The following is a 23974-nucleotide window of genomic DNA, read 5'->3' on the forward strand; positions in this document are numbered from 1 at the left end:
GTCATGGCGTTTAATAAAGTTGTATACCCATTTTTGCCCTACTAAAGCCTCATCCGATGCCTCCGGCGAGGCTCCTCGTTTCCGGATCAATATAGACGCCATTTCACGAACATGGGAAGGCCTGGGGGGAAGCCCTCGCTTATCCAAGGAGAGAATCCACTGTTCCAACGTCTCCTCCTCTGCAAGAGTCAATTTACACGAAACGACACGTATATCGCTTCGTGATTTGACTCCTTTAACGCGGTTCCAGAGGGTGGTTTGCGGAACGTTGAAAACGCGCGCTGCTTCTCGCAATGACGGAATTTGATCATTCTTTAAAGCCTCAATGGCTAAGAGGATCCTGCCTTCTTGTTCCTTACGTTCTTTTGACGATATAGCCATTTTGGTGGTTGATTTCGTTGATCAAAAGCCTCATGTTTTGGTGGAATGCGGAAGTCACGAGTTGGGCGTTCCACTCGCTTGCGCGTTCCGCTCGCTTACCGATTACGTTAGTTGTGCCAGCATAAACTGACTAAGCCATCACATGTCCGCCTCCCCTCCCCCCCCATACATGCATAGCCACCAGTCACTTTCCACGCAATCCCCTGAAGCAGGATGTTCACCAACTTAGGCCATCTTGTCTTGACTGTCAATTTTTATGGGAGACGCAATGCTATCTGACCTTTGTTAACCTCTTTGACAGAGTCTCCGAACCTCCATGGCCATCAAGAAAGTGCCAGTCCTCCCTTACCGGCGAGGCTCGGACGCCTCCGAGGCCGACTTCTTCGACATTCCCGACGAACCCTGCTTGGCCATCATCAAGCGGCAGCTGCGACACCTTCGGACCTGGGTCGCATTCATATTCTTCGTCCTCTTTATCCTCTTTCTCCGCCGGGAGAAGCCTCCGCCACCCAAAGTGACCCATATCGATTACAGCCGCGTGGACTGGTCCCGCTACGCTTACAGCCAATATGCCACCTCGAGCCCTTACCTCTGCAACGCGCTGTTGACATTCGATGCCCTTGATCGCCTAGGTAGCAAGGCGCAGCGCGTGCTCTTCTACCCTGAGAACTGGGATGTGATTGTCGAGAGTGATCGGGATCGGGATAGTCAAATGCTGGCGCTGGCGTATGAAAAGTACGGCGCGCTGCTGGTGCCGATTGATGTTCAGATGGTCAAGGCCGGAGCCGGTACGTTTTCTTCATACATGGATGCATGCATGCATGCATGCATAAATCAACGTGTCCATCATTTTCCAATCGCTGCTCGAAATCATACAGACGACTCACACTCATATCCTCCCATTAGGTCCAAGCGAATCCTGGGACAAAAGCACCAGCAAGTTCCTCGCCTTCGGCGAAACCGAATTCGACCGGATCATCCACATCGACTCGGACGCAACCCTTCTCCAGAACATGGATGAGCTATTCTTCCTGCCGTCCGCCCAGGTTGCCATGCCCCGCGCCTACTGGCAGCTCCCGGACACGCGGCAGCTCTCGTCGCTGCTGATCGTGCTCGAGCCGTCCTTCAAGGAGTTCTACGCGCTGACGGCGGCCGGCGAGGCGGTGACGTACGGGCAGGTCAACACGACCGGCACCACGACCGCCCGGTACGACATGGAGCTGATGAACGAGCGGTACGGCGACTCGGCGCTCGTGCTGCCGCACCGCCAGTACGGGCTGATCACGGGCGAGTTCCGTGCCGACGACCACCGCGCCTTCCTGGGCAACGACTGGGAGGCGTGGGACCCCGAGCGCGTCCTCAGCGAGGCCAAGCTCGTGCACTTCTCCGACTGGCCGCTCCCCAAACCGTGGATCATGTGGCCGCAGGAGTTGCTGGCCGATATGCTGCCCAAGTGCAAGGTCAAGCCCGGGACGCTCCAGGAGAGCGGGTGCAAGGATCGCGAGATTTGGAAGAAGCTGTATGATGATTATCGACGGAGGCGGAGGGTGAGTTCCTCTCCTGCTATTCCCTGCATGCGTTTACTTGCAAACACATCCCCAAGCCTGGCGCATTACTTTCGCTAACATAACCCCTTTTCCATGAGCAGGACGTATGCAAGCTCCTCAGCTACCCGGCACCAAACTGGCCCCCACGGGACGTGCCCGAGCCTCCTCCCTCGCAGGAGGAAGCGACTCCACCACTCTCATGATTATCGCGTATACCATTCACGGGCTTTTTTTTGGCGCCATCGGGTGTTTCTGTTAGATTGGTGTGGGATACAAGGAATTTCTTTCAGTTCGAAATAGATTGTTGTAATGTAACTCTGAAGCATTTCTTGTGTGTATACTAGCCGCAGGATGGATCGGGACATATTGTGAATATTGTATATAGAGAAGGACTCGGTAGTCTAGTCACATGGCAATATGAGGTCCAAGCACGTTTCAAGCAGCGTGGGGACGTATCTGTAATGCTGAGCAATGTATGTGAGATCTTCGTCGCTGATGCAGGCATTGTCACCCCACAACATGGAATGTGCTAGGGAATTGAGATCAAAAGGAAAGGGTATGAGCGGACTCGGCAGTCAGTTGCATAGGTCAATTGACAAAGCAGTAGTCTACTGTGTATGCAAAAGAGTTTCTGTCTCACGTATGCGTATCGCATATAGTTATTCTACTTTGCCAATGGCAATCCCAGTCACGTCACCAGGGAAAGGGTCAGATTTTATGAATAATTTGATTTTGTTAATTAGTTCACCCTGCGCTGTTAGGAGACAGCGGCTAGCCAGTTGAACCGGCACTAAGGGAACATTCAAGGTAAGAGAAACGCTCTAAATCTATAACGCCCAGCCCAAAGATATCGTCTATCGTTATGTTGAAATCGCATCGTGGCTGTTTATTTCCATACCTTCACGATGATCAAGGTATCCCATCCGATGAAAGGATAACAAATGTTGAAAGTGGTAAACCGCAATGACCAGTGCCTAAAATGAGGGTAAAAAGGGAAAGAAGCTAAAACATGGGTATCACATCGAATCTAAGCAGAATCCTCCACGGGTCCGCAGGTACAGAATAGGTTCTGGTCACCGTAGGCTAGAGAGAAAAGCGAGTTAGAAGGATTGTTCGATGGTAGGGGAGGGGCGTTATGAGCTTACCATCATCCACGCGCGTCACCGAAGGCCAGAACTTCTTCTCCACCAGGTACGGCAGAGGGTAGGCCGCGGTCTCCCGGGTGTATGGTCGGGTCCATTCTGTGGAGAGGAGGTCGCGCTGCGTGTGCGGCGCCATCTTCAGGACGTTGCCCTCACGGGGCTGGGAGCCGCTCTCGACTGCGGCGATCTCCTGGCGGATGGAGATGAGGGCATCGCAGAACCGGTCGAGCTCGGCTTTGCTCTCCGACTCGGTCGGCTCGATCATGAGAGTGTTGGACACGGGCCAGGACATGGTCGGGGCGTGGAAGCCGTAGTCCTGGAGACGCTTGGCGATATCGATCGCCTCGATGCCACAAGTGTCCTTGAACTTGCGGACATCGAGGATGAACTCATGCGCGCAACGGCCGTTCTCGTTGGTGTACAGGATGGGGTAGTGCTCCTTGAGACGGGAAAGGATGTAGTTGGCGTTGAGCAGCGTGATCTTGGTGGCGTGCGTGAGTCCCTTAGCACCCATCATGTTGATGTAGTTGAAAGTGATGGGCAAAATGCTGGCACTACCCCAGGGAGCAGCGCTGATCGGGGGAGATGAAGTCTCGGAGCGCTTAGACTGGAGGTATTCGCTAACCGGGTGAGAGGGCAGGAAGGGCCGCAGGTGCTCGGCAACACCAATGGGACCGACACCGGGACCACCACCGCCATGGGGAATGCAGAAGGTCTTGTGGAGGTTCAGGTGGCACACGTCAGCACCAATCTCTCCTGGGGAGCACAGACCAATCTGGGCATTCATGTTGGCACCGTCCATGTAGACCTGTCCACCGTACTTGTGCACAATCTCACAGGCCTCCTTGATACCAGGCTCGTAGACACCAAATGTGCTGGGGTAAGTGATCATGATGGCAGCCAAGTTTTCTTGGTGCTTCTCGCATTTAGCCTTCAGGTCCTCCAGGTCGAGGTTGCCGGTTTTGGTGTCACACTTGATAGTGACAACGCGCATACCGGCCATGGCGGCACTGGCCGGGTTGGTGCCGTGGGCAGAGACGGGAATCAAGCAGATGTCGCGCTTCGATCCCTCGTGGGCCTCCTGGTACTTCTTGATCACACGCAGTCCAGCGAATTCACCCTGCGCGCCAGAGTTCGGCTGCACAGTCACTTCAGCCATACCGGTGATATCAGCAAGTTGCTGCTCCAGATCGTCAATCATCTGCGTGTATCCCTTGGCAACATCGGCGGGCATAAAGGGGTGGATCTGAGAGAACTCGGGCCACGAGACAGGGATCATCTCAGTGGTAGCGTTCAGCTTCATGGTGCAAGAGCCCAGGGGAATCATGGAATGAGCCAGAGACAAATCCTTAGACTCGAGGTGATGAATGTAACGCAGCATTTCGGTTTCAGAGTGGTGGGTGTTGAACACAGGGTGTGTAAGGTATTCCGACGTCCGCTCCAAGCTGGCGGGAACGGTTGCCACGGCGAGTCTCTCTTCCAGAACGACCTCACCCTTGGAGGCATGGTCGGCGAAGATCTGGAGCACAGATCTCACCTCCTCACGTCCAGCAGTCTCGTCCAAAGAAATTCCAACCTTAGTCTCGTTAACGCGACGAAGGTAGAAGTGCTTCTGACGTGCGGCAGACATGATAGCGTCGGCTTCTTGGGTGCTAGGCAGGTCAACAACGACGGTATCGAAAAGAACGCTGCCATCAGTAGCGTTGGACTTGACAGGAACGTTGTAGCCCAATGCCGCAAGCTGAGCCTGCAATGTAGCGGTCATAGACATGATGCGCTGCGCAATAGCCTTCAAGCCAGTCGGGCCGTGGTAGACAGCATACATGGCGGACATGTTAGCCAGCAGAGCCTGGGCAGTGCAGATGTTACTGGTGGCTTTCTCCCGACGGATGTGCTGCTCTCTGGTTTGAAGGGCCAATCTCAGAGCACGGTTGCCCAGACGGTCCTTAGAGACGCCCACGACACGACCGGGAATCTTGCGCTTATACTTGTCGATACAAGCGAAGAAGGCGGCATGAGGGCCACCGAATCCCATGGGAACACCGAACCTTTGGGCATTTCCGAAAGCGATATCAGCACCAAACTCGCCAGGCGCCTTCAGCAGAGTCAAGGCCAGGAGATCCGTGGCCACACTGAAGGTACCTCCAGCACTGTGAATCGTGTCGCTGAGGGTCTGGAATTCATACACTCCGCCCTCTGTGTCAGGATACTGTGCCAGAACACCAATCAAGTTGTCACCCTGCTCCTTGACCAGCTTGAAGTCGTCCGCCAGAATATCTCCAACAACCAGGTTGATGCCAAAGCCCTCCGCGCGGGAACGCATCACAGCAATAGTCTGAGGGTGGCAAAGGTTCGAAACCACGTAGGATTTTCCGGGCTTCTTCTGCTTGGCCATGGGCATGGTAGCCAGAGACATGGTCATTGCCTCCGCTGCGGCCGTGGCTTCGTCCAGGACGGAGGCATTGGCGAAGGGCAAGCCAGTGAGATCGGCAGTCAAAGTCTGGAAGTTCAGAAGAGACTCCAAGCGACCTTGACTGATCTCAGGCTGGTAGGGAGTGTAGCTGGTGTACCACGCGGGGTTCTCGAGGACGTTGCGCAGGATCACTGGGGGAACAATAGTACCATAGTAGCCAGCACCAATGTATGTCTTTCCCGAAACATCGATCTGTTTCCGGTAGGTGTCGAGCAGTTTGAGCATATCTGTCTCACCCAAGCCACCGTGCACACTGTCGCGGTACAATTTAGCGTTGGAGCTCGGAGGCGACACAGACAAGTCCTTCTTGGAAAGGATGTCCGCAGGAAGGACCTGCTTCACGAATTCGTCGAGCGAAGCTACTGGAGGATCTAGCGTGGCCAGCATCTCCTTGGCCGCATCTGGAGCAGGACCGATATGGCGTCTGGGAAATGTATCGAGGGGCTGGAAGAGATCGCGGGGGTGAGGATCACCGTGGTCGCCAATGGAGCTGGTGTATACATGACGACGTGCAGAGGACTGTTCGGAGGAGGTAGTGTGGAGAGAACGAAGGATAGGTGTAGATACTCTGCGCGCAGCAATTGACGAAGGAATTGAGCGCACTCGCGTGCGCAGAGCGAGCTGGCGAGAGCCACGCAGGGCACACCAGGACGCAGCCATAGCTACGGTGGTGATAGTGGTGGAGAGAGTATGGAAGTATGTAACGAGGAGAAGGAAGGGAGGGACAGAGGGAAGTATGAGATGATTCAAGTATAACAAGACTCAACACATGAGCCGGCACGAGGAACTGAAGGAGATGAGAGGATGAGAAAGAAAGGAAAGAGAAAAGGGAGATTGAGTTTCAAATAAAAAAATTAAATACAAGGGCGCTCAAGAAAGCAAGCGAACGATAAGTTAATGAATACCTCACTGAATACCGCGGACGATTCGGGACCGTGGCGGGAAACTCGCCTCGCACCCGATATCGCCCTTCAATTCCTCCCCGCAATCCGCGATAAGAAAAGCTCCCCCCGATAAGCTTTCATTTCCCGCGGGAAAGTCGCGTCGTATCTCTCTCTCTCTCTCTGCTTCTTCTCCGCCATCTTCTGATTCCATCCAGGCCATTTGGTGACAATTCGAGGTTTCGAGGCTGGAACTTCAGAAATATCTTTGGCAAACAACCCCCATGAACATCGCTGTTCAACTACTACTCACGTACAAAGCTAGAAAAGCATGATTTCATTTCGAGATGTTTCCTCCGACTTATGATGCAATTGTTCCGAATCACTACTTAGTATACAGTTGGTGGCCAATTCTCATAGTCCCACCTCAACCCGCAACTCCCAGCTCAAGACATGATGATCATCAAGCTGAAGGTGGTGGCAACAGTAGCTGGCTGTAGGTGTACTGTAGAATATGGGATCATCTCGTTTAAGCTCGCACTGGGAGGCATATGCTCTGTGTCCTCGGGACCAAGTTCCTGATAGTGCAAGACTGCCCGGCCTGCCCCTTGTCTCCAGGTAGCCTCAGGCCGTAATCAGGCACACATTTAGCACGTGGGGTACAATCACATGATAGTCGCTTATCATTTGCAAGGTTTGCACTCCCCACGGATTGCCTTCCCGATTGAGCCTTTCTCAAGGAAGATTTTCTCCCCCTCGGTCAGACAGGTCGTTGCGACAAACACCTCAGCTCGTTCATTTCCTTGCCTTTATCGCCTTTTCTCACAAATCTGTTCTTTACTGGGGCCACGTGTTGTCAAAATGTCTCCCGTTCCGATCCCCCCGCCGTCCGACGACATCGCGACTCTTCTGCAGTCCGTCACGCCCCCGACGATGCCCCCGCACCGGTCGCACGACCCCTCCAACAACATGAAGCGCAGTGACCCCTTCCAGTTCGGCTCTCGGTACCTGGAGCAAGGAGATGATGTTTTCGAGTTCAACGCATGGGATCACGTGGAGCCCGACGACGAGTTCAAGGCATTTGCTGAGGAACAGTATGCCAAGCAGCGCGACGCTCCAGTATCGGAGTTCGACCGCAACCGCTTTAACGCCGACCCGGCCAAGTGGTGGAACCTCTTCTACAAGAACAACACGTCCAACTTTTTCAAGAACCGCAAATGGCTGCGCCAGGAATTCCCGGTTCTCGACGAAGTGACTCGGGCGAATGCGGGCAAGCAGGTCGTGTTGGAGGTCGGTGCAGGCGCCGGAAACACCGCTTTTCCGCTGTTGGAAAACAATGAAAATGAGGAGTTGATGGTCCATGCTTGTGACTTCTCCAAGACCGCTGTTCAGGTTATTCGTGACAGTCCTAAATACGACACCAAGCACATCACAGCGGACGTATGGGATGTGAGTGCTACTGGGGACGATTCGCTGCCTCCTAATGTGGCGGAAGGATCGGTCGATGTCGTTGTGCTCATCTTCATCTTCTCTGCCTTGGCTCCCAATCAGTGGGAACAGGCTATCCGTAACATCTACCGCGTCCTGAAGCCAGGTGGAAAGATTCTGTTCCGCGATTACGGACGAGGTGATCTTGCTCAGGTCCGTTTCAAGAAGGGCCGGTACATGGGCGAGAACTTCTACATTCGGGGCGATGGTACGCGCGTGTATTTCTTTGACCGGGATGAGCTCGAGAAAATGTGGGGTCAGTGGACACCGGAGAAGGGACTGCCCAAGGGACTTGTGGCTGAGGCAGAGAGCACCGCCACTGACGAAGCCGCTGCTACTGAAGAGACAACCGCTAGCGAACAGCAAGGCGTCTTTGAGGTGATGAAGTTGGCTGTCGACAACCGACTGATCGTCAATCGTCAGCGCAAGATCAAGATGTATCGTTCCTGGATTCAGGGGCACTTTGTCAAGACTGACAAAGCTGCTGCTGCTGACAGTGAGAAGAACGAGTCTTGATTGTGCATGCAATCGACTAGAGTGTTACTACACCGCAACCTTAGCGAGATGGTGGCCATGTGATACGGTCATACCGCGCCCACCACATCGGCGTTCACCGTTAGGTGAGCAGCTTGGTGGTTCATACTGAGACTCGTATTCTCAGTCACGGACTGTCGATACATATCGGCTCCATGGCACCATGTCCGCGCGTGAGAGAATTTATGTCGTTCTTTCAATTGGCATCACGACTTTTTCCATGGTGGATGCTATACTAAAGTATTCCATTCTCCAGTTCAGAACTGTACGAAGATACGACCGACACGATCAATCCATTAGATCTAGATTAGTTATATAGAGAGGAATAGAGCATCAAACCTGGTATTGGCTCAACGAATACATTGTCCATAGTTTACATCAGACTTCAGCTTCCTCGCTGAATTGATCAGAGAATATAGTCTTTGGTCTTGAGTCACACTGCACTGTAAAGTGTGGTTGACTTCAGGTCCTTGTCTTGTGGGCTTGGCAAACAGCTTTTGTGTTGCGGGGTGGAACCGAACTTGGCAGCGGCCGGAGCTTGAAGTATATATCTTGGAAATGATGAGCGCTGAAGGAGTCGTACTTTAACATGCACCTACCTAATTTTATGATGACATGCTGTATAGCATATGCTATAGGCTACATAACCGTGGGAGTAACCACAGAGAGGCATTCCGAGAAAGTTGGTGATGATAGTGCAACCTTATTGAAAATGCGACTCCTCGGCTATATGGAAGGGAGAAGGCTATTTGCAGGTGGCGGGTATTTGTATGCCGGGTTATGATGATCTCCAATCACTTAAATCAGGCACGTCTTTCCAACTATGCCACTTGCTGTCACCTTAAATTGTTCTTGCACACGAACAAGATACACAGTCGATTTTCAACTTCAATTCACAATGTCTCGTATGAATGGGTTAGCACGAAGACTCTACCTTGGCAGGGACCTGCGAGGATCCCTCCTCCGACGTCCAGCCCGCTGCGGCTTCTCCACTACTACCACGCGCCCGTTGATGGAACTGACTGGCTTTACGGAGAACCAACTGACCGTCCGAGATGCCGTATCGGCCGTCTGCGCCAAATTCCCCAACACCTACTGGCAAGAGTGTGATCAAAACGAGCGCGATCCAAAGGAGTTCCACGCCGCCCTCGCTCAGGACGGATGGCTAGGCATTGCGCTGCCAGAGGAACTTGGGGGTGCTGGACTCGGTATGGAGAGCCGATTTTCTACCTTTGGCTGATGGTTTCTTTTCACTAACAAAGGGTTGGACAGGCATTTCGGAAGCAACGATGATGATGCAGACCATTACTCAATCGGGCGCAGGTATGGCCGGCGCCCAGGCCATCCACGCTAACGTGTATGCGACACAACCGCTGGCTCGGTTCGGTACGCGTGAGCAGCTGGAGGAGACGATCCCCAAGATCATCAACGGCACGTGGCGGACGTGTTTCTGTGTAACGGAGCCGAACACGGGCCTGGAGACGCTGAAGCTGAAGACGCTGGCGACCAAGATCCCCTCTCGTGATGCCTACTCGGTGACCGGGCAGAAGATCTGGATCACCTGTGCGCAGGTGGCCGCGAAGATGATCCTTCTAGCGCGGACTACACCGCTGGAGGAGGTGACCAAACCGACCCAGGGCCTGTCGCTGTTCTGCATCGACTTGGACCGCGATCAGCCTGGTCTGGACATGCGCAAGATCAAGAAGATGGGTGGCCGCGCGGTGGACGCTAACGAGGTGTTCTTCGATCAGTATACCATCCCGGCGAAGACGCTGATCGGGCAGGAGAATGACGGGTTCCGCATTATCCTGCACGGCATGAACGCGGAACGGTGTCTGCTGGCCGGCGAGGCCCTGGGATTGGGCTACGCGGCGCTGGAGCGCGCAGCGCAGTACGCCCAGGAGCGAGTCGTCTTTGGCCGGCCGATCGGGCAGAACCAGGGCATCGCGCACCCGCTGGCGGATGCGTACATGAAGCTCGAGGCGGCCAAGCTGGCCACCTACCATGCGGCGCGTCTCTATGATGCATCGCACAAGGACGAGAGCATCCCCGCGCACTCGGTGGGTGTGGCCTGCAACAGTGCGAAGTACCTGGCGGCCGAAGCGGCTTTTACCGCGTGTGAGCGGGCGGTGCTCAGCCACGGTGGAATGGGTTACGCGATGGAGTACGACGTGGAGCGCTACCTACGCGAGTGTCTAGTTCCTCGAATTGCACCGATCAGTCGGGAGATGATCTTGAACTACGTGAGCGAGAAGGTTTTGCAGCTGCCTCGGAGTTATTGAGGGGGGGAGTTGGGGGGGGGGGGGGGGCGAAACAAGTTGAGTTCGTCTACAGTACATATCAGACATATCATAAATTGACGACACGAGAGTGGCTTTGGCCTTTGTGCGGTGACAGGGCCTAGATTTTTTTGATGCAGGATCTGGCCTGGAGATCGTCGTTTTTTTGTTGCTGTCGCGCAGTGTTTGCTGCTCTCGGATGCGGCGCATTGCAGGCATAGTCCTGTTTCCGGCAGGTTGAATAGAAAGCGTTTTCCCAATCGCAGCACTGATTGGTACTGGAACAGAAAAAAAGCAAAAAATGGCGCATAAAAAAAAATCGAGCTCTCCACTTCTGGAGACAATGGTAGAAAAACTGTCGGGGCGTTCAGGGAATCTGGAACTAAACTCAGGAACGCACGGTGAGAAAGGCGTTCGAAGAACCAGGGAATTTGCCTGCCATTTGCGGCATTTTCTCCTCCTCCGGTCCTGCTCCGTAAACGATTTTGTCCTTGTTGACGACGGACTCAGCCAGGTATCTCCAGTTGCAAAGAAAATAAAAACAAATACTTAATGATGATTTGCAAACAATTTCTTTTTCTGCGAGGATGCATTAGTGGAAATTGAGAAAAAGCAAACATACTCAGCTAAAAACAAAAACAAAATGATACAGCAAGGCAGTGATTCGTCAATTGCGGTTGAAGATTAATCCATGGCGGCGGCGGCGACCTTCATTTTATTATCTTATTTCCTTATGGATTTTATTATCTCTTGATTTGGCTAATTTAATTTTTCGGTTTGGGGTCGGCTGTTCCGCCCTTGTCATGGATTGGTTCTTTCCGACTTCTACAACACTCCATCATCCATCCATCCTCCTCCTCCCCAATCTTCAACTAAACTAAACTCATCTTGTCCCGGCCTGACTTTCCCCGTTATTCACTAAACAATGCTTAACTTGCTCCATTTGCCCCGACTAGCTGCTATCGTGGGTCTTTGACCTACAGCAGTTCCGCTCTGGCCCTGCGCCTTTTTCTCTCTCTGCCCCCCTTCTTCTCCCCTCGTCGTCACCGATCGGCAGGCAACCGCAGGTTCCCCGATTTCGAACTCCAACCCTCACTCCCCCCCCCCGGCTGTCATCCTTCCTCCCCTCCTCCTGACTTGTTGTCTCTTGGATCTTCTAGATACTTTCCCCCGAAGTTCTTGACATCTTGACTGACGATCACCCCCCTCTGATCCGTTTACTTTGACGGAGCGAGCTCCGTGCGGTCACACCGCAGGATGTTTTCCTCCATTTTGCGATGGGCGAATGCCGTCACCTCGCGCATTCCCTGGGTGAAGAATTTGCGCCTGAACTATATTCTCATCCATTATATGTACATCTTCGCTACAATAATCCTCACCTCGGTTATTATCTACCCCGGTACCAGTCTCGCCTACATCGATGCCATCTTTCTCTCCACTAGTGCATCTACCCAGAGCGGCCTCAACACTGTCGACCTGAATACTTTGTACACCTACCAGCAGGTATTCTTGTACGTGGCGTCTATGCTGACTACCCCCATCTTTATCAACACCGTCCTTGTCTTTGTCCGGCTTTACTGGTTCGAAAAACGCTTCCAGCACGTCGTCCGCGATGCTCGAGCCCTTCGTTACACTCGCTCGCGCCAACGCACTGTGACTGACGACAAGAATGTGGCGAGCTATGATCGAGAGGAAGCGGGCGTGGGGAACCGGCCTATCGTGGTGTTGCGGAATACGTTAGGTCGGGTCCGTTCGCGAGGTCACAGTATCAAGTCTCCCGAGGAGAACAGTTCGCCACCGGAATCGCCAACCACTCGACGAAATGTTGAGAACAACGCGGAGGATGCAGAAGCGACATTCGCGCGGAAGCTAGCGTTTGGGCTGGGAAATGGGGTGGGGAGTCTGCGCGTGCCCGCGCAACTCAGTCCCGAACACCACATCGCATTCTTGGAAAACCAGCGGAGGAATACAGGAGCCCTGCGGATCCCAAGTCCTCGGGAGTATGATCGAGGTGGTGTGCCGCAGGTGCTGGAAGAAGACGAGAATGTGGTAGCCCCTGCTAAACCCACGGCGAACGACTCCGACGAAGAACGGAGTCCGGGTGATACCAGGGATGGATCCGAGGAGGATGAAGAGGAGGGCAGGAACAAGGATGGGGACGAGGAAGATGATGCTCGGTCTCGCCGGATGGACGGTCCTCATATCACGATCAACGAGCCCGAGATGTTTCGCACGCGGACGAGGAACGAGACTTTTCCTCGCATGGACTCGCGCCCGACATTCAAGGAGACGAAGGAGGATCCGGATATCTCACCACTAGCCAGATCTACAACACGGCGACCCACGTTCAGCAGTGTCTTCCGATCCCTCACACAGGAGCGGGAGCGGCCTACGCAGCCTTATCTGAGTTGGAATGCCACTGTCGCCCGTAATTCCAACTTCGTCGATTTGACTGAGGAACAACGAGACGAGCTGGGTGGTATTGAATACCGTGCACTGAAGACCTTGGCGGTAGTGCTAATCTCCTACTATGTGCTGTTCCATCTTTTGGGCATAATTTGCATGGTCCCATGGATCATGACTACTCATTGGGGATCGGTGGTCGAGCAGGATGGCCAGGGCCGTCCTTGGTGGGCCATCTTCGTGGCCCAGTCGGCCTTTAACGATGTGGGCTTCACTCTTACCCCAGACTCGATGGCATCCTTCCAAGGGGCCATCTTCCCACTGTTACTCCTGGGCTTTCTGGTTGTCATCGGAAACACCGGGTTCCCGTGTATGCTGCGGTTCATCATCTGGGTCTCGTCCAAGGTCGTCCGTGCGGAGACACCCTTGTGGGAGGAATTGCGCTTTCTCCTCGATCATCCCCGTCGATGCTTTACCCTCCTCTTTCCCCGGAATGCTACTTGGTGGCTCTTTGCGATTTTGGTGCTGCTGAACGGAATCGACCTGGTCTTCTTCATCATTCTTGACGTGAGTTGTCACTTCCACTCAATATTGAATTAAACTAACAAGTGCGCTAGCTGAACGACTCGACTGTTACGTCCTTGTCGCCAGGTCTTCGGGTCCTAGATGGTCTATTCCAGGCAATCTGCACGCGTACCGCTGGTTTTACGGTTGTCTCGATCTCAGACCTGCACCCCGCGGTACAAGTGTCGTATCTGATCATGATGTATATCTCCGTGTTTCCAATTGCTATCTCCCTGCGACGCACCAACGTCTACGAGGAGAAGAGCCTAGGGATTTATGGCAATGGGGATGAAGATGAGGGTGATGATACCCAGCAGACGGCACCCAGCTACATCGGCGCTCACTTGCGGAAGCAGCTAAGTTTCGACCTGTGGTACGTGTTCCTGGGGCTTTTCATAATCACCATCGTGGAAGGCGGGCGCCTCCAGGCGCAGGATGACTACTCGTTTCAAATCTGGTCAGTGCTGTTTGAGGTTGTGTCCGCGTACGGCACTGTGGGCATGTCCTTGGGATATCCCGGAATCAACGCCTCTTTCTCCGCCGAATTTCACGTGCTTTCCAAACTGGTCATCATGGCCATGCAAATCCGCGGCCGGCACAGAGGTCTGCCATACGCGTTGGACCGCGCCATCTTGCTACCTTCGGAATCGCTCAACCAGAACGAAATCGCCGACGCAGAGAAGCGTATGCGTCGCCGTGCCTCGAGTCTCAGCCAGATGTCAATCGACCGTGACCGCGATCAAACCCAGCAACGGAATCCGCCGGAGCAGAGCGCCACCACGGGCCATGATCCCCGGGATCATTACCCTCGGCACTCGATGCAGGGCGACGGAGTCATCCGCCGGCACTCAACTCTGCGTTCCCAGCGATCTCAACGTGTCTAAACCATTATCTCTGAACCATTACATATCGATGAAAGCTTATCATCTGTCCCAAGATATTGTTGGTTCTTATTGCAAGCGATGTGGGCAGGATCCAGCAGTCTTTAAATCGAGCGTTATTCTTAGCGTGTCTCTTTCCTTGGTAAAGAGCGTGTCGGACTTTTCGACTTCGCAATTTATACTCCATGTCGTTTACGGTGTTCATAAAGCAAATGGCGGGATTTGTACATAACAACTATACGTATACAAGATGTCGCTGGGATTGTTGGGAGGGACTGGGCACAGCAGGCTGTGTCATGAAGACTCCAACCTCTTTGCATCGTTTCCTTTCTGGATGGACACTTCTATGAAGTAATGGGAGGTATATACACCTACCTACCCTTTTGGTCTTTCTAAACAAGAAAAGAAAGGAAGAAAACCAGTCCAATGGTTATTCCTCCATCATTGTATTGGATCCTGTATATTCTTTGATTCTAATGCCTGCCTTTCCAGCCAGCTCTACTATACACGCACAGAAGATATAAAGACTTATCGCAAGGTGACCAACTCCTCCGCACTGGTGGGGTGAATGGCGACGCAGCTATCGAAGTCCTTCTTGGTGGCGCCCATCTTGACGGCGACGCCGAAACCCTGGAGCATCTCGCCGCAGCCCAGACCCAGAATGTGCAGACCCACAACCTTCTCCTCGGGGCCGGCGCAAATGAGCTTGAACTCGGTGGGGTTCTGCTTCTTCTCCTCGGCCGGGTACAGGTCGTAGTACATGGCGGTGAAGCGGGTGTGGTAGACCTTGATCTGGTCGTCGCCGTACTTCTGGCGGGCCTCGGGCTCGGTGAGACCCACGGTGCCGACCTCGGGGTGGGAGAAGACCACGGTGGGGATGTTGTCGTAGGAGAGCTTGGCGGTCTTGAACTCGGGGCCACCGAAGAGGCGGTTGCCGAGTTGGCGGCCGGCGGCGATGGCGACTTTTGAAGTGTTAGTTTGCTTTGGTTTTTTTTTACGGGGTTGAAAACATACCAGGAGTCAGCTCGGCCTGGCCGGTGACATCACCGATGGCATAGACACCGTCGACGCTGGTGTTCTGGAACTCGTCGACGACGATGTGGCCGTTGTTGTTCAGCTTAACGCCGGGGATGTCCAGGTGCAGGTCCTCGACCTCGGGGACGCGGCCGACGGCCCACAGCAGCTCGTTGACCTCGGTCTCGGAGCCGTCGTGGTGGATCAGCTTGAGCAGCTTGTCCTTGCCCTTGCCGTCGCGGAGGAGCTGGACCTCCTTGAAGCCCTGGTGGCCCCGGTGGACGTGGATGCCGACGGACTCGTAGCGCTCGGTCATGGTCTTGGAGATCATCGGGTCGAACTTGCGCAGGAACTCCTGGCCGCGGATGTACATGTGGGTCTCGACGCCCACGGCGCCCATCACGCCCGCCAGCTCCACGGCGATGTACCCCGCGCCCACGACGGCGACCTTGGGCGGCAGCTCCTCGATCTCGAAAAACCCGTCGCTGGTGATGCCGTGCTCGGCGCCCTTGATGTCCGGGATGCTGGGCCGTCCGCCCGTCGCGATCAGGATGTGCGGCGCCGTGTACCGCGCCTTGCTACCGTCCTCCAGCGTCACCTCGATCACCTTGGGCTCCACGAAGCCCGCCCGCCCGTGCACCAGGTCGATCCCCTCGCGGCCCCAGTTGCGCTCGTAGATCCCGTTCAGCCGCTGGATTGTCGCGTCGCGTCGCTCCTTGAAGTACTTGTAGTCGATCTTCACGTCCTCCGGCACCGTGTAGCCGTAGTGCTTGGCCGCGTGCAGGTTCTCGTTGACGGAGGCGAAGTTCCAGGTCATCTTCTTAGGGACACAGCTGGAGATTTGGAGCAGGTCATTAGCTCTGAGATTTGACGGACAAGTGGGCATAGCTTAGAACTCACCCAACGTTGACACAGGTACCGCCGGAGCGTCCACTCTCCACGATCAGGGTCTTCGCACCATACCAGCCGGCGGCGCGACGGCCGCTGCCACTGCCACCACTTCCACCGCCTAGGACGATGTAGTCGTACTGCTGAACCTCAACGGGAGCCATGGTGTTGGAGTCGGCCGTAGCGGCGGTCGAGGAGAATTGCCGGGTTAGAGAGGTGAGACGTGCGATGGGAATCAGGGTAGGTCGCTGAATGGTAGCCAGCACGTTTCGGCGACTAACGACGGCGTTCGGGTGGGAGGCTGTGGTGATGCTTTGACTGCCGGGTTTGGGCAGACGGACGAACGAAGATGAGCCGTGAGAAAGCCGGTTCTTAAGTACCTGAGCTGGAAGGGAACGGAGAGAAGAACAGGTGCGCATTGGGAGGAGGGGTAGGAGAAAGAAGAGAAAGAAGAGGAAGGGAGAGGGAGGGAGAGGGGAAGAGGTTGAGGTCAGACGCCGAGGTGGAGGGGCAGAAATGGCACTGGCACTGGGACTGGGACTGGGTGGGGGGGAAGGCCGGCAATGACCGAGAGAGCAACGGGGCTGTAGCTCTAGTAGTCTATGATTCGTATATGATCACCAATCAGCAAGACACACTCGGGCAATTGACAGAGTTATCGCGATAGTAGAAAGTATACGAAAGGGCTGCTGGAGGGATGACAATTGGACCATTCAGAATTGTTCTGACGCCATCTGAGCTGCATTAAAACCGGACGGAGGCAATCAAAGCCCCAGTAATTCCCCGACTAACTATCGGCACGGTGCAAATTAGGTAAGCAGTTTTTATCCGGATTATCAATCCATACTGAGCAAATCAGTCAGTTAGTTATCAGACTGGTCTGGAATCTTGTCCGTCTTTCATCAGCTCTGCACCGGACCAGCACAGACCACTACCACAAATCCAGATGCTGCATAAATTAAATTGCTGAATGATATTCACAAGTAGTCAGTAATCATCCCGTGGCGGTGAGATGTCACTTTTCTGCTATCCATAATCCAAGTAGTCATAGATACAGTAGACTCGGCTCACCGCCCAGCGCTATTGCGCTGCAAGGCGGTGGCTATTCTGCCGGGTACTTCCGTCATCGCCCAGCAGCCCGGCTCATTTCACCACTCACCACTCACCACTCACTCTCATTCTCACCTTTTTTTTAGTTCGGAGTGCTGGAAGCTCGTTATCAGTTTGCGCCTCACTCATCAAAATGGACGGCACTGGATCTGTCGAGTCGCAATGGCTCACCCAGCTGGCAGCCATGCGCCAGGCCATCGCCGATCTGAAGCTTCCCTCAGACCCCGCCAAGGAACCCAGTTACGGAAGTGACCTGGAGCTGGATTTTGAAGATGATTATTCATCGCCCGGAACTATCGACGACGACATCTGGGATATCATCAGCTCAGATGATGAATCCAGCGAGGGATATGATGACTTTGATGACCTTCCATCCGCCCCGCTAACATCGGCATACGACCAGACATGGCTCGAGCAGAAGTGCCAAAGCTTGGCCTCCAACAAACCCGGTCTCGAGGCACACGACATTGCACAGCAGATCACAGCTGCGCTGGCCACCGATAGTGGAGATGACGAACTTCAGATGTCGCTGGCCGAAATCGTCGGATTCGACGATCTCGATTTTGTCATCGACTTGATCGCCCACAGGTCGGAGATCATCGCAAATGCGCACTCCCATGCACGCACAGAGGCCCAGACAGATGGTCTGTTCACTGGTAGACTCCAAACCAGGGCGGAGCGCGAGCAAGCTCTGCGGCAGCAGGACTACGAGCATAAGCATGCGCCGCTGTTGGAGGCACAAACCAGGACTGAACCGCATTATCCTCATGTTTTCAAGATGCATGAATCCAGAAACGTGCTTTCCCTTGGAGGGAAGAGGTATGGCCTGCCGATGGGTAGTAAGCAAATCGAAGAAAAGAAGTACACCGAGATCGAAGTCCCAGCATCCAAGACGGGCAGCCTGTTTCCCGGTCAGAAGTTGGTGCCGATAGCATCCATGGATGGTCTTTGCCAGGGTACCTTCAGAGGTTACAAGACCTTGAATCGCATGCAGAGTCTGCTCTATGATGTCGCTTATAGGACGAATGAAAACATGCTCATTTGTGCTCCTACTGGTGCTGGTAAAACAGATGCCGCAATGCTAACGATCCTGAACGCCATTGGCAAGAACACTATCCCAAACCCCATCGAGCAGCCAGATGCAACCGAGTTTGCGGTGCAGCTGGAGGACTTCAAGATTATCTATGTGGCCCCAATGAAGGCTTTGGCAGCTGAAGTCACCGAGAAGCTGGGGAAGAGGCTCGCTTGGCTAAACATCAAGGTTCGCGAGTTGACGGGTGATATGCAGTTGACCAAGCGAGAGATTGTGGAGACTCAGATTATCGTCACTACCCCTGAGAAATGGGATGTGGTAACCCGAAAGAGCACGGGCGACACGGAACTTGTACAGAAGGTGCGCCTGCTTATTATCGACGAGGTTCACATGCTTCATGATGAGCGTGGTGCCGTCATCGAGTCCCTGGTAGCCCGTACCCAGCGTCAAGTGGAAAGCACACAGTCTCTCATTCGCATTGTCGGTCTGTCCGCTACGCTGCCCAACTATATCGATGTTGCAGACTTTCTCAAAGTCAACAAAATGGCTGGTCTGTTCTACTTCGATGGATCCTTCCGCCCTGTACCACTAGAGCAACACTTTATTGGTGTTAAAGGGAAGCCTGGCTCTAAGCAGTCGCGTGAGAATATCGATGTCGTAGCCTTTGAGAAGGTCCGCGATATGCTTGAGAGAGGACATCAGGTCATGGTGTTTGTTCATTCACGAAAAGATACTGTCCTAACTGCTCGGATGCTTCGCCAGATGGCCAGTGAAGATGGTTGTGAAGGCCTCTTTAGCTGTCAAGAAGAAGAAGGGTACTCCAACGGCTTGGCAGATGTGAAGCGCAGTCGGGCTCGCGAGCTGCGTGAATTGTTCGCGGGTGGACTTGGAACCCATCATGCTGGAATGAGTCGCAGTGACCGTAACCTGATGGAGCGTCTATTTTCTGAAGGACTAATCAAGGTACTTTGTTGTACTGCCACACTCGCGTGGGGTGTCAACCTTCCCGCCGCGGCGGTTGTCATCAAGGGTACCCAGCTCTACAATCCACAGGAGGGTAAATTTGTCGACCTGGGTATCCTTGACGTATTGCAGATCTTTGGTCGTGCTGGTCGTCCCCAATTTCAAGACACTGGTATTGGGTTCATCTGTACCACCCATGATAAACTGAACCACTATATCTCCGCAGTAACGTCGCAGCAGCCGATCGAATCCAGGTTCTCGAGTCGTCTCGTGGACAACCTGAATGCGGAGATCTCACTCGGCACGGTCACTTCAGTCGCAGAGGCTGTGCAATGGCTGGGATACTCGTATCTGTTTGTTCGCATGCTGCGCGAGCCCCGGAATTATGGTATCGACTGGGCCGAGATTCGCGACGATCCGATGCTGGTCCAGAGACGTCGTCAGCTAATCATACAAGCGGCACTTGTCCTTCAAAAGAGCCAAATGATCATATACAACGAAAAGACGGAGGATCTTAAAGCCAAGGACGTGGGCCGCATAGCAAGCCAGTATTATGTCCTACAAACAAGTATTGAAATCTTCAACAACTTGATGCGACCACGTGCAACTGAAGCTGATGTGCTAAGCATGATTAGCATGAGCGGTGAGTTCGATAACATACAGGCACGCGAGAGCGAGTCGAAAGAACTCAACAGGCTACGAGACGAGGCTATCCAGACAGAAGTAGAGGGTGGAAACGACTCACCCCATGCAAAGACCAACATTTTGCTTCAGTCATACATCTCCCGCGCTAGAATCGAGGACTTTGCTCTTGTGTCGGATACCGGCTATGTGGCGCAAAATGCTGCTCGTATCTGCCGTGCTCTGTTCATGATAGCCCTGAATAGACGCTGGGGTTACCAATGCCAAGTGCTTTTGTCGATGTGTAAATCGATCGAAAAGCAAATGTGGCCTTTTGACCACCCGTTCCATCAATTTGACCTGCCTCAACCAATTCTTAGGAACTTGGATGAAAAGCTTCCAACGTCAGCTATTGAATCTTTGAGAGATATGGAAACGGCCGAAATCGGACAGCTGGTTCACAATCATAAGATGGGTAGAACGCTCGCAAAGTTACTGGACAACTTCCCTACACTAAGCGTCGAAGCCGAGATTGCACCACTGAATCGTGATGTCTTGCGGATTCGTCTTCTGCTCTACCCAGAGTTCAGCTGGAATGACAGACACCATGGAGCCTCGGAATCGTACTGGATCTGGGTGGAGAACTCGGAAACATCCGAGATTTACCACCACGAGTACTTCATTCTGAGCCGGAAGAAGTTGCATGATGAGCACGAGTTGAACTTCACAATTCCACTGTCCGATCCGTTGCCTAGCCAGATCTATGTCCGCGCGATCTCGGATCGATGGCTAGGTGCTGAGACGGTCACACCGGTGTCGTTCCAGCATCTCATTCGTCCCGATACCGAGAGTGTGTACACCGATCTACTCAATCTTCAGCCATTGCCTATCTCTGCCTTGAAGAACCCGATTTTGGAAGAGCTCTATGGACAACGCTTCCAGTTCTTCAACCCTATGCAAACCCAAATCTTCCATCTCTTATATCACACCCCAGCCAATGTTCTGTTAGGCTCCCCGACAGGCAGTGGAAAAACGGTGGCCGCAGAGCTGGCTATGTGGTGGGCGTTTAGAGAGAAGCCCGGCTCCAAGGTCGTGTATATTGCGCCCATGAAAGCGCTTGTGCGTGAGCGAGTTCAGGACTGGAAGAAGCGTCTCACAGCGCCCATGGGTCTCAAGCTAGTAGAGTTGACCGGAGATAACACTCCTGATACTCGGACAATCCGAGACGCGGATATCATCATCACAACTCCCGAGAAATGGGACGGTATCTCGCGTAGTTGGCAGACCAGAGACTACGTGCGTAAGGTGAGCCTGGTGATCATCGACGAGATCCACTTGCTTGGCGGTGATCGAGGACCTATTCTCGAAATCATCGTGTCTCGAATGAACTACATTGCTTCTCAGTCCAAGGGCTCTGTGCGGTTGATGGGTATGTCCACTGCTTGCGCAAACGCTAGCGACCTCGCGAATTGGCTAGGTGTCAAGGAAGGTCTTTATAACTTCCGTCATTCAGTGCGCCCTGTGCCTCTTGAGATTTACATCGATGGATTTCCTGAGCAGCGTGGCTTTTGTCCCCTCATGCAGTCGATGAACAGGCCAACATTCCTTGCCATCAAGAATCACTCGCCTGACAAGCCGGTCATTGTATTTGTTGCTTCTCGCCGACAGACCCGTCTCACAGCTAAGGATCTGATCAACTACTGTGGTATGGAAGATAATCCTCGACGATTTGTCCGTATGTCAGAAGAAGATCTGCAATTGAACCTTACTCGGGTCAAGGATGACGCTTTACGAGAGGCACTTAGCTTCGGAATCGGTCTGCACCATGCTGGTCTGGTTGAATCAGACAGACAGTTAGCCGAGGAGCTTTTTGCAAACAACAAGATCCAGATTCTGGTGGCGACAAGTACCCTTGCATGGGGTGTCAACTTGCCTGCGCATCTAGTTGTCGTAAAGGGTACCCAGTTCTTCGATGCTAAGATCGAAGGCTACAGGGACATGGACCTGACGGATGTATTGCAAATGCTGGGTCGTGCAGGACGTCCGCAGTTCGACACATCTGGCATTGCCCGCATCTTTACGCAGGACGCAAAGAAAGCCTTTTATAAGCACTTTCTGCATACCGGATTCCCTGTCGAATCGACTCTGCATAAGGTTCTCGACAACCACTTGGGCGCTGAAGTGTCCGCGGGAACCATCACCACGAAACAGGATGCTCTGGACTACCTGACCTGGACTTTCTTCTTCCGACGTCTTCACAAGAACCCATCGTACTATGGGCTCGAGATCTCGGCTGAGGAGCACAACACCATGGCTGCTCAAGCTATAGCGCAAGAGTTTATGATTGACCTGGTCGATCAGTCCCTCAGCGAGCTCGCCGAATCATCTTGTGTCGCTTTCGACTCGGCCACTGGCGATGTTGACCCCACTCCCTTTGGCAAGATCATGAGTTACTACTACCTCTCGCACAAGACTATCCGCTACTTGATGTCGCATGCCAAACCCAACCCCACCTTCCACGATGTCCTGAGTTGGATGTGCTCCGCCAGCGAATTCGACGAGCTGCCCGTCCGGCACAACGAGGACCTAATCAACGCCGAACTGGCGAACCACCTACCTCTCTCCGTCGATTCGATGGGCGACTTGCCCCTCTGGGACCCGCACGTGAAAGCCTTCCTCCTCTTGCAGGCGTATATGTCGCGCATCGACCTCCCAATCTCCGATTATGTTGGTGATCAGACCTCCGTCCTCGACCAGGGCATCCGTATCATCCAGGCCTCAATTGACGTCATGGCCGAATTGGGCTACCCGCACGCGTGCCAGATGTTCATGAGCCTCCTCCAGAGCATCAAATCCGCCCGCTGGCCCGAGGACTCGGCCTTGTCGATCCTGCCCGGCGTCGATATCACCAATCACACCGAGTCCAAGGGCGGCAAGAACAGCAGCAGCAGCCTCCTCCCACCCACACTTGCCGCTCTCGCCGCCCTCCCCACCAGCGCCATCTCCTCGCTCGCGCGCAAGCTCACTCTCTCCGCGTCACAAGCCCAGTTCGCCAAGGCCACAGCCTACCTCCCCAACCTTGCCGTCTCCATCGCCACCATCACGCCCCGCGGGATAACCGTCTCCATCGCCCGCAAAAATGCCCCCATGGACCGCGACTGCCGGATCTACGCCCCGCGCTTCCCCAAGCCCCAAACCGAGGGATACTTCCTGCTCATCTACAGCGCGAAGCCCAATGGCCAGGACGGGGAGCTGCTAGCCTTGAAACGTGTTTCATGGCAGACCGGTCCGCGCGGAAAGAGGAATGGTCACAACAGCAACAGCAGTGGCCGTGGCGCTGCTGGCCCCTCTGCTAACAGTAGCAGCGGCAGCATCGCCAAGAAACCCAATGAACGGCAGCAGCAGCAGCAGCAGCAACAACTGACAGTCCGATCCTCGGTCAAGTTCCCCGAAAACCCCGCGGCGCCTAGCACCAAGCAGGTCAACGTGCGCGTGATTAGCGATTCGTACCCGGGCATGGAATGGACGGTGACCCGGGTGGAGGTTCCGACTAGTGCTGCCGCCGCCACGGGAGCTGAAACGCAGAGTGTGCCGGAATCCACTATCCCTGAGAAGGGCCAAGAAATGATCCCTTAGTCTTTGTTTTGTTTTCTGTACATACTTTTTAAGATCTACAAGATTTTCTTTTTCTCAACTTTGGGAAAAATTGGTCGGGGTGATACAGTAGATGCTTGGGAAATGAATCATGAACATGACTAGAGTTTCAGGTATT

The 23974-nt window shown here is 53.8% G+C and overlaps 7 protein-coding genes across 7 annotated transcripts; 5 read left to right on the plus strand and 2 right to left on the minus strand.

Moving 5' to 3' along the window:
* Positions 1 to 558: 558 nt before the first annotated feature.
* ASPACDRAFT_115873 (uncharacterized protein) lies at positions 559 to 2398 on the plus strand. The gene is made up of 3 exons (XM_020195938.1): positions 559 to 1169; positions 1288 to 1928; positions 2030 to 2398. Exons 1-3 carry the CDS (start codon positions 698 to 700, stop codon positions 2129 to 2131), a joined length of 1215 nt encoding a protein of 404 aa, XP_020057596.1. The 5' UTR covers positions 559 to 697; the 3' UTR covers positions 2132 to 2398.
* Positions 2399 to 2955: 557 nt separating this feature from the next.
* ASPACDRAFT_41522 (glycine decarboxylase subunit P) lies at positions 2956 to 6203 on the minus strand (the record flags this gene model as incomplete). The annotated part of the gene is made up of 2 exons (XM_020200952.1): positions 2956 to 3011; positions 3074 to 6203. The coding sequence occupies 2 exons, from the start codon at positions 6201 to 6203 to the stop codon at positions 2956 to 2958; spliced, it is 3186 nt and encodes a 1061-aa protein (XP_020057597.1).
* A 958-nt stretch (positions 6204 to 7161) lies between these two features.
* On the plus strand, positions 7162 to 8814 carry ASPACDRAFT_115875 (tRNA(Thr) (cytosine(32)-N(3))-methyltransferase). The gene has a single exon (XM_020195939.1). It carries the CDS (start codon positions 7286 to 7288, stop codon positions 8426 to 8428), a length of 1143 nt encoding a protein of 380 aa, XP_020057598.1. The 5' UTR covers positions 7162 to 7285; the 3' UTR covers positions 8429 to 8814.
* Positions 8815 to 9218: 404 nt separating this feature from the next.
* ASPACDRAFT_115876 (acyl-CoA dehydrogenase family protein) lies at positions 9219 to 11109 on the plus strand. The gene is made up of 3 exons (XM_020195940.1): positions 9219 to 9654; positions 9719 to 10679; positions 10762 to 11109. Exons 1-3 carry the CDS (start codon positions 9345 to 9347, stop codon positions 10766 to 10768), a joined length of 1278 nt encoding a protein of 425 aa, XP_020057599.1. The 5' UTR covers positions 9219 to 9344; the 3' UTR covers positions 10769 to 11109.
* A 753-nt stretch (positions 11110 to 11862) lies between these two features.
* On the plus strand, positions 11863 to 14967 carry ASPACDRAFT_77069 (potassium ion transporter). The gene is made up of 2 exons (XM_020204865.1): positions 11863 to 13695; positions 13746 to 14967. Exons 1-2 carry the CDS (start codon positions 11983 to 11985, stop codon positions 14574 to 14576), a joined length of 2544 nt encoding a protein of 847 aa, XP_020057600.1. The 5' UTR covers positions 11863 to 11982; the 3' UTR covers positions 14577 to 14967.
* A 134-nt stretch (positions 14968 to 15101) lies between these two features.
* glr1 (glutathione-disulfide reductase GLR1) lies at positions 15102 to 16639 on the minus strand (the record flags this gene model as incomplete). Its single annotated transcript, XM_020202441.1, has 3 exons — positions 15102 to 15535; positions 15588 to 16420; positions 16488 to 16639. The coding sequence occupies 3 exons, from the start codon at positions 16637 to 16639 to the stop codon at positions 15102 to 15104; spliced, it is 1419 nt and encodes a 472-aa protein (XP_020057601.1).
* Positions 16640 to 17643: 1004 nt separating this feature from the next.
* Positions 17644 to 23961, plus strand: ASPACDRAFT_1879860 (RNA helicase SLH1). The gene is made up of 3 exons (XM_020198179.1): positions 17644 to 23123; positions 23154 to 23492; positions 23526 to 23961. Exons 1-3 carry the CDS (start codon positions 17719 to 17721, stop codon positions 23836 to 23838), a joined length of 6057 nt encoding a protein of 2018 aa, XP_020057602.1. The 5' UTR covers positions 17644 to 17718; the 3' UTR covers positions 23839 to 23961.
* Positions 23962 to 23974: the final 13 nt, after the last annotated feature.

This window comes from Aspergillus aculeatus, assembly GCF_001890905.1.
Source record: "Aspergillus aculeatus ATCC 16872 unplaced genomic scaffold ASPACscaffold_5, whole genome shotgun sequence".
Classification (NCBI taxonomy): domain Eukaryota; kingdom Fungi; phylum Ascomycota; class Eurotiomycetes; order Eurotiales; family Aspergillaceae; genus Aspergillus; species Aspergillus aculeatus.

Excerpts from the sequence above, each read along its gene's own strand:
- ASPACDRAFT_1879860 (XM_020198179.1), top strand. The coding sequence starts at position 17,719 with ATGGACGGCACTGGATCTGTCGAGTCGCAATGGCTCACCCAGCTGGCA. Across the intron at positions 23,124-23,153 it reads GATATCACCAATCACACCGA|CCTCCTCCCACCCACACTTG; the intron begins GTCCAAGGGCGG and ends CAGCAGCAGCAG. Across the intron at positions 23,493-23,525 it reads GTTTCATGGCAGACCGGTCC|CAGTGGCCGTGGCGCTGCTG; the intron begins GCGCGGAAAGAG and ends CAACAGCAACAG.
- ASPACDRAFT_115876 (XM_020195940.1), top strand. The coding sequence starts at position 9,345 with ATGTCTCGTATGAATGGGTTAGCACGAAGACTCTACCTTGGCAGGGAC. Across the intron at positions 9,655-9,718 it reads ACTTGGGGGTGCTGGACTCG|GCATTTCGGAAGCAACGATG; the intron begins GTATGGAGAGCC and ends AGGGTTGGACAG.
- ASPACDRAFT_115873 (XM_020195938.1), top strand. The coding sequence starts at position 698 with ATGGCCATCAAGAAAGTGCCAGTCCTCCCTTACCGGCGAGGCTCGGAC. Across the intron at positions 1,170-1,287 it reads GATGGTCAAGGCCGGAGCCG|GTCCAAGCGAATCCTGGGAC; the intron begins GTACGTTTTCTT and ends TCCTCCCATTAG. Across the intron at positions 1,929-2,029 it reads ATTATCGACGGAGGCGGAGG|GACGTATGCAAGCTCCTCAG; the intron begins GTGAGTTCCTCT and ends TTCCATGAGCAG.
- ASPACDRAFT_115875 (XM_020195939.1), top strand. The coding sequence starts at position 7,286 with ATGTCTCCCGTTCCGATCCCCCCGCCGTCCGACGACATCGCGACTCTT.
- ASPACDRAFT_77069 (XM_020204865.1), top strand. The coding sequence starts at position 11,983 with ATGTTTTCCTCCATTTTGCGATGGGCGAATGCCGTCACCTCGCGCATT. Across the intron at positions 13,696-13,745 it reads TCTTCTTCATCATTCTTGAC|CTGAACGACTCGACTGTTAC; the intron begins GTGAGTTGTCAC and ends CAAGTGCGCTAG.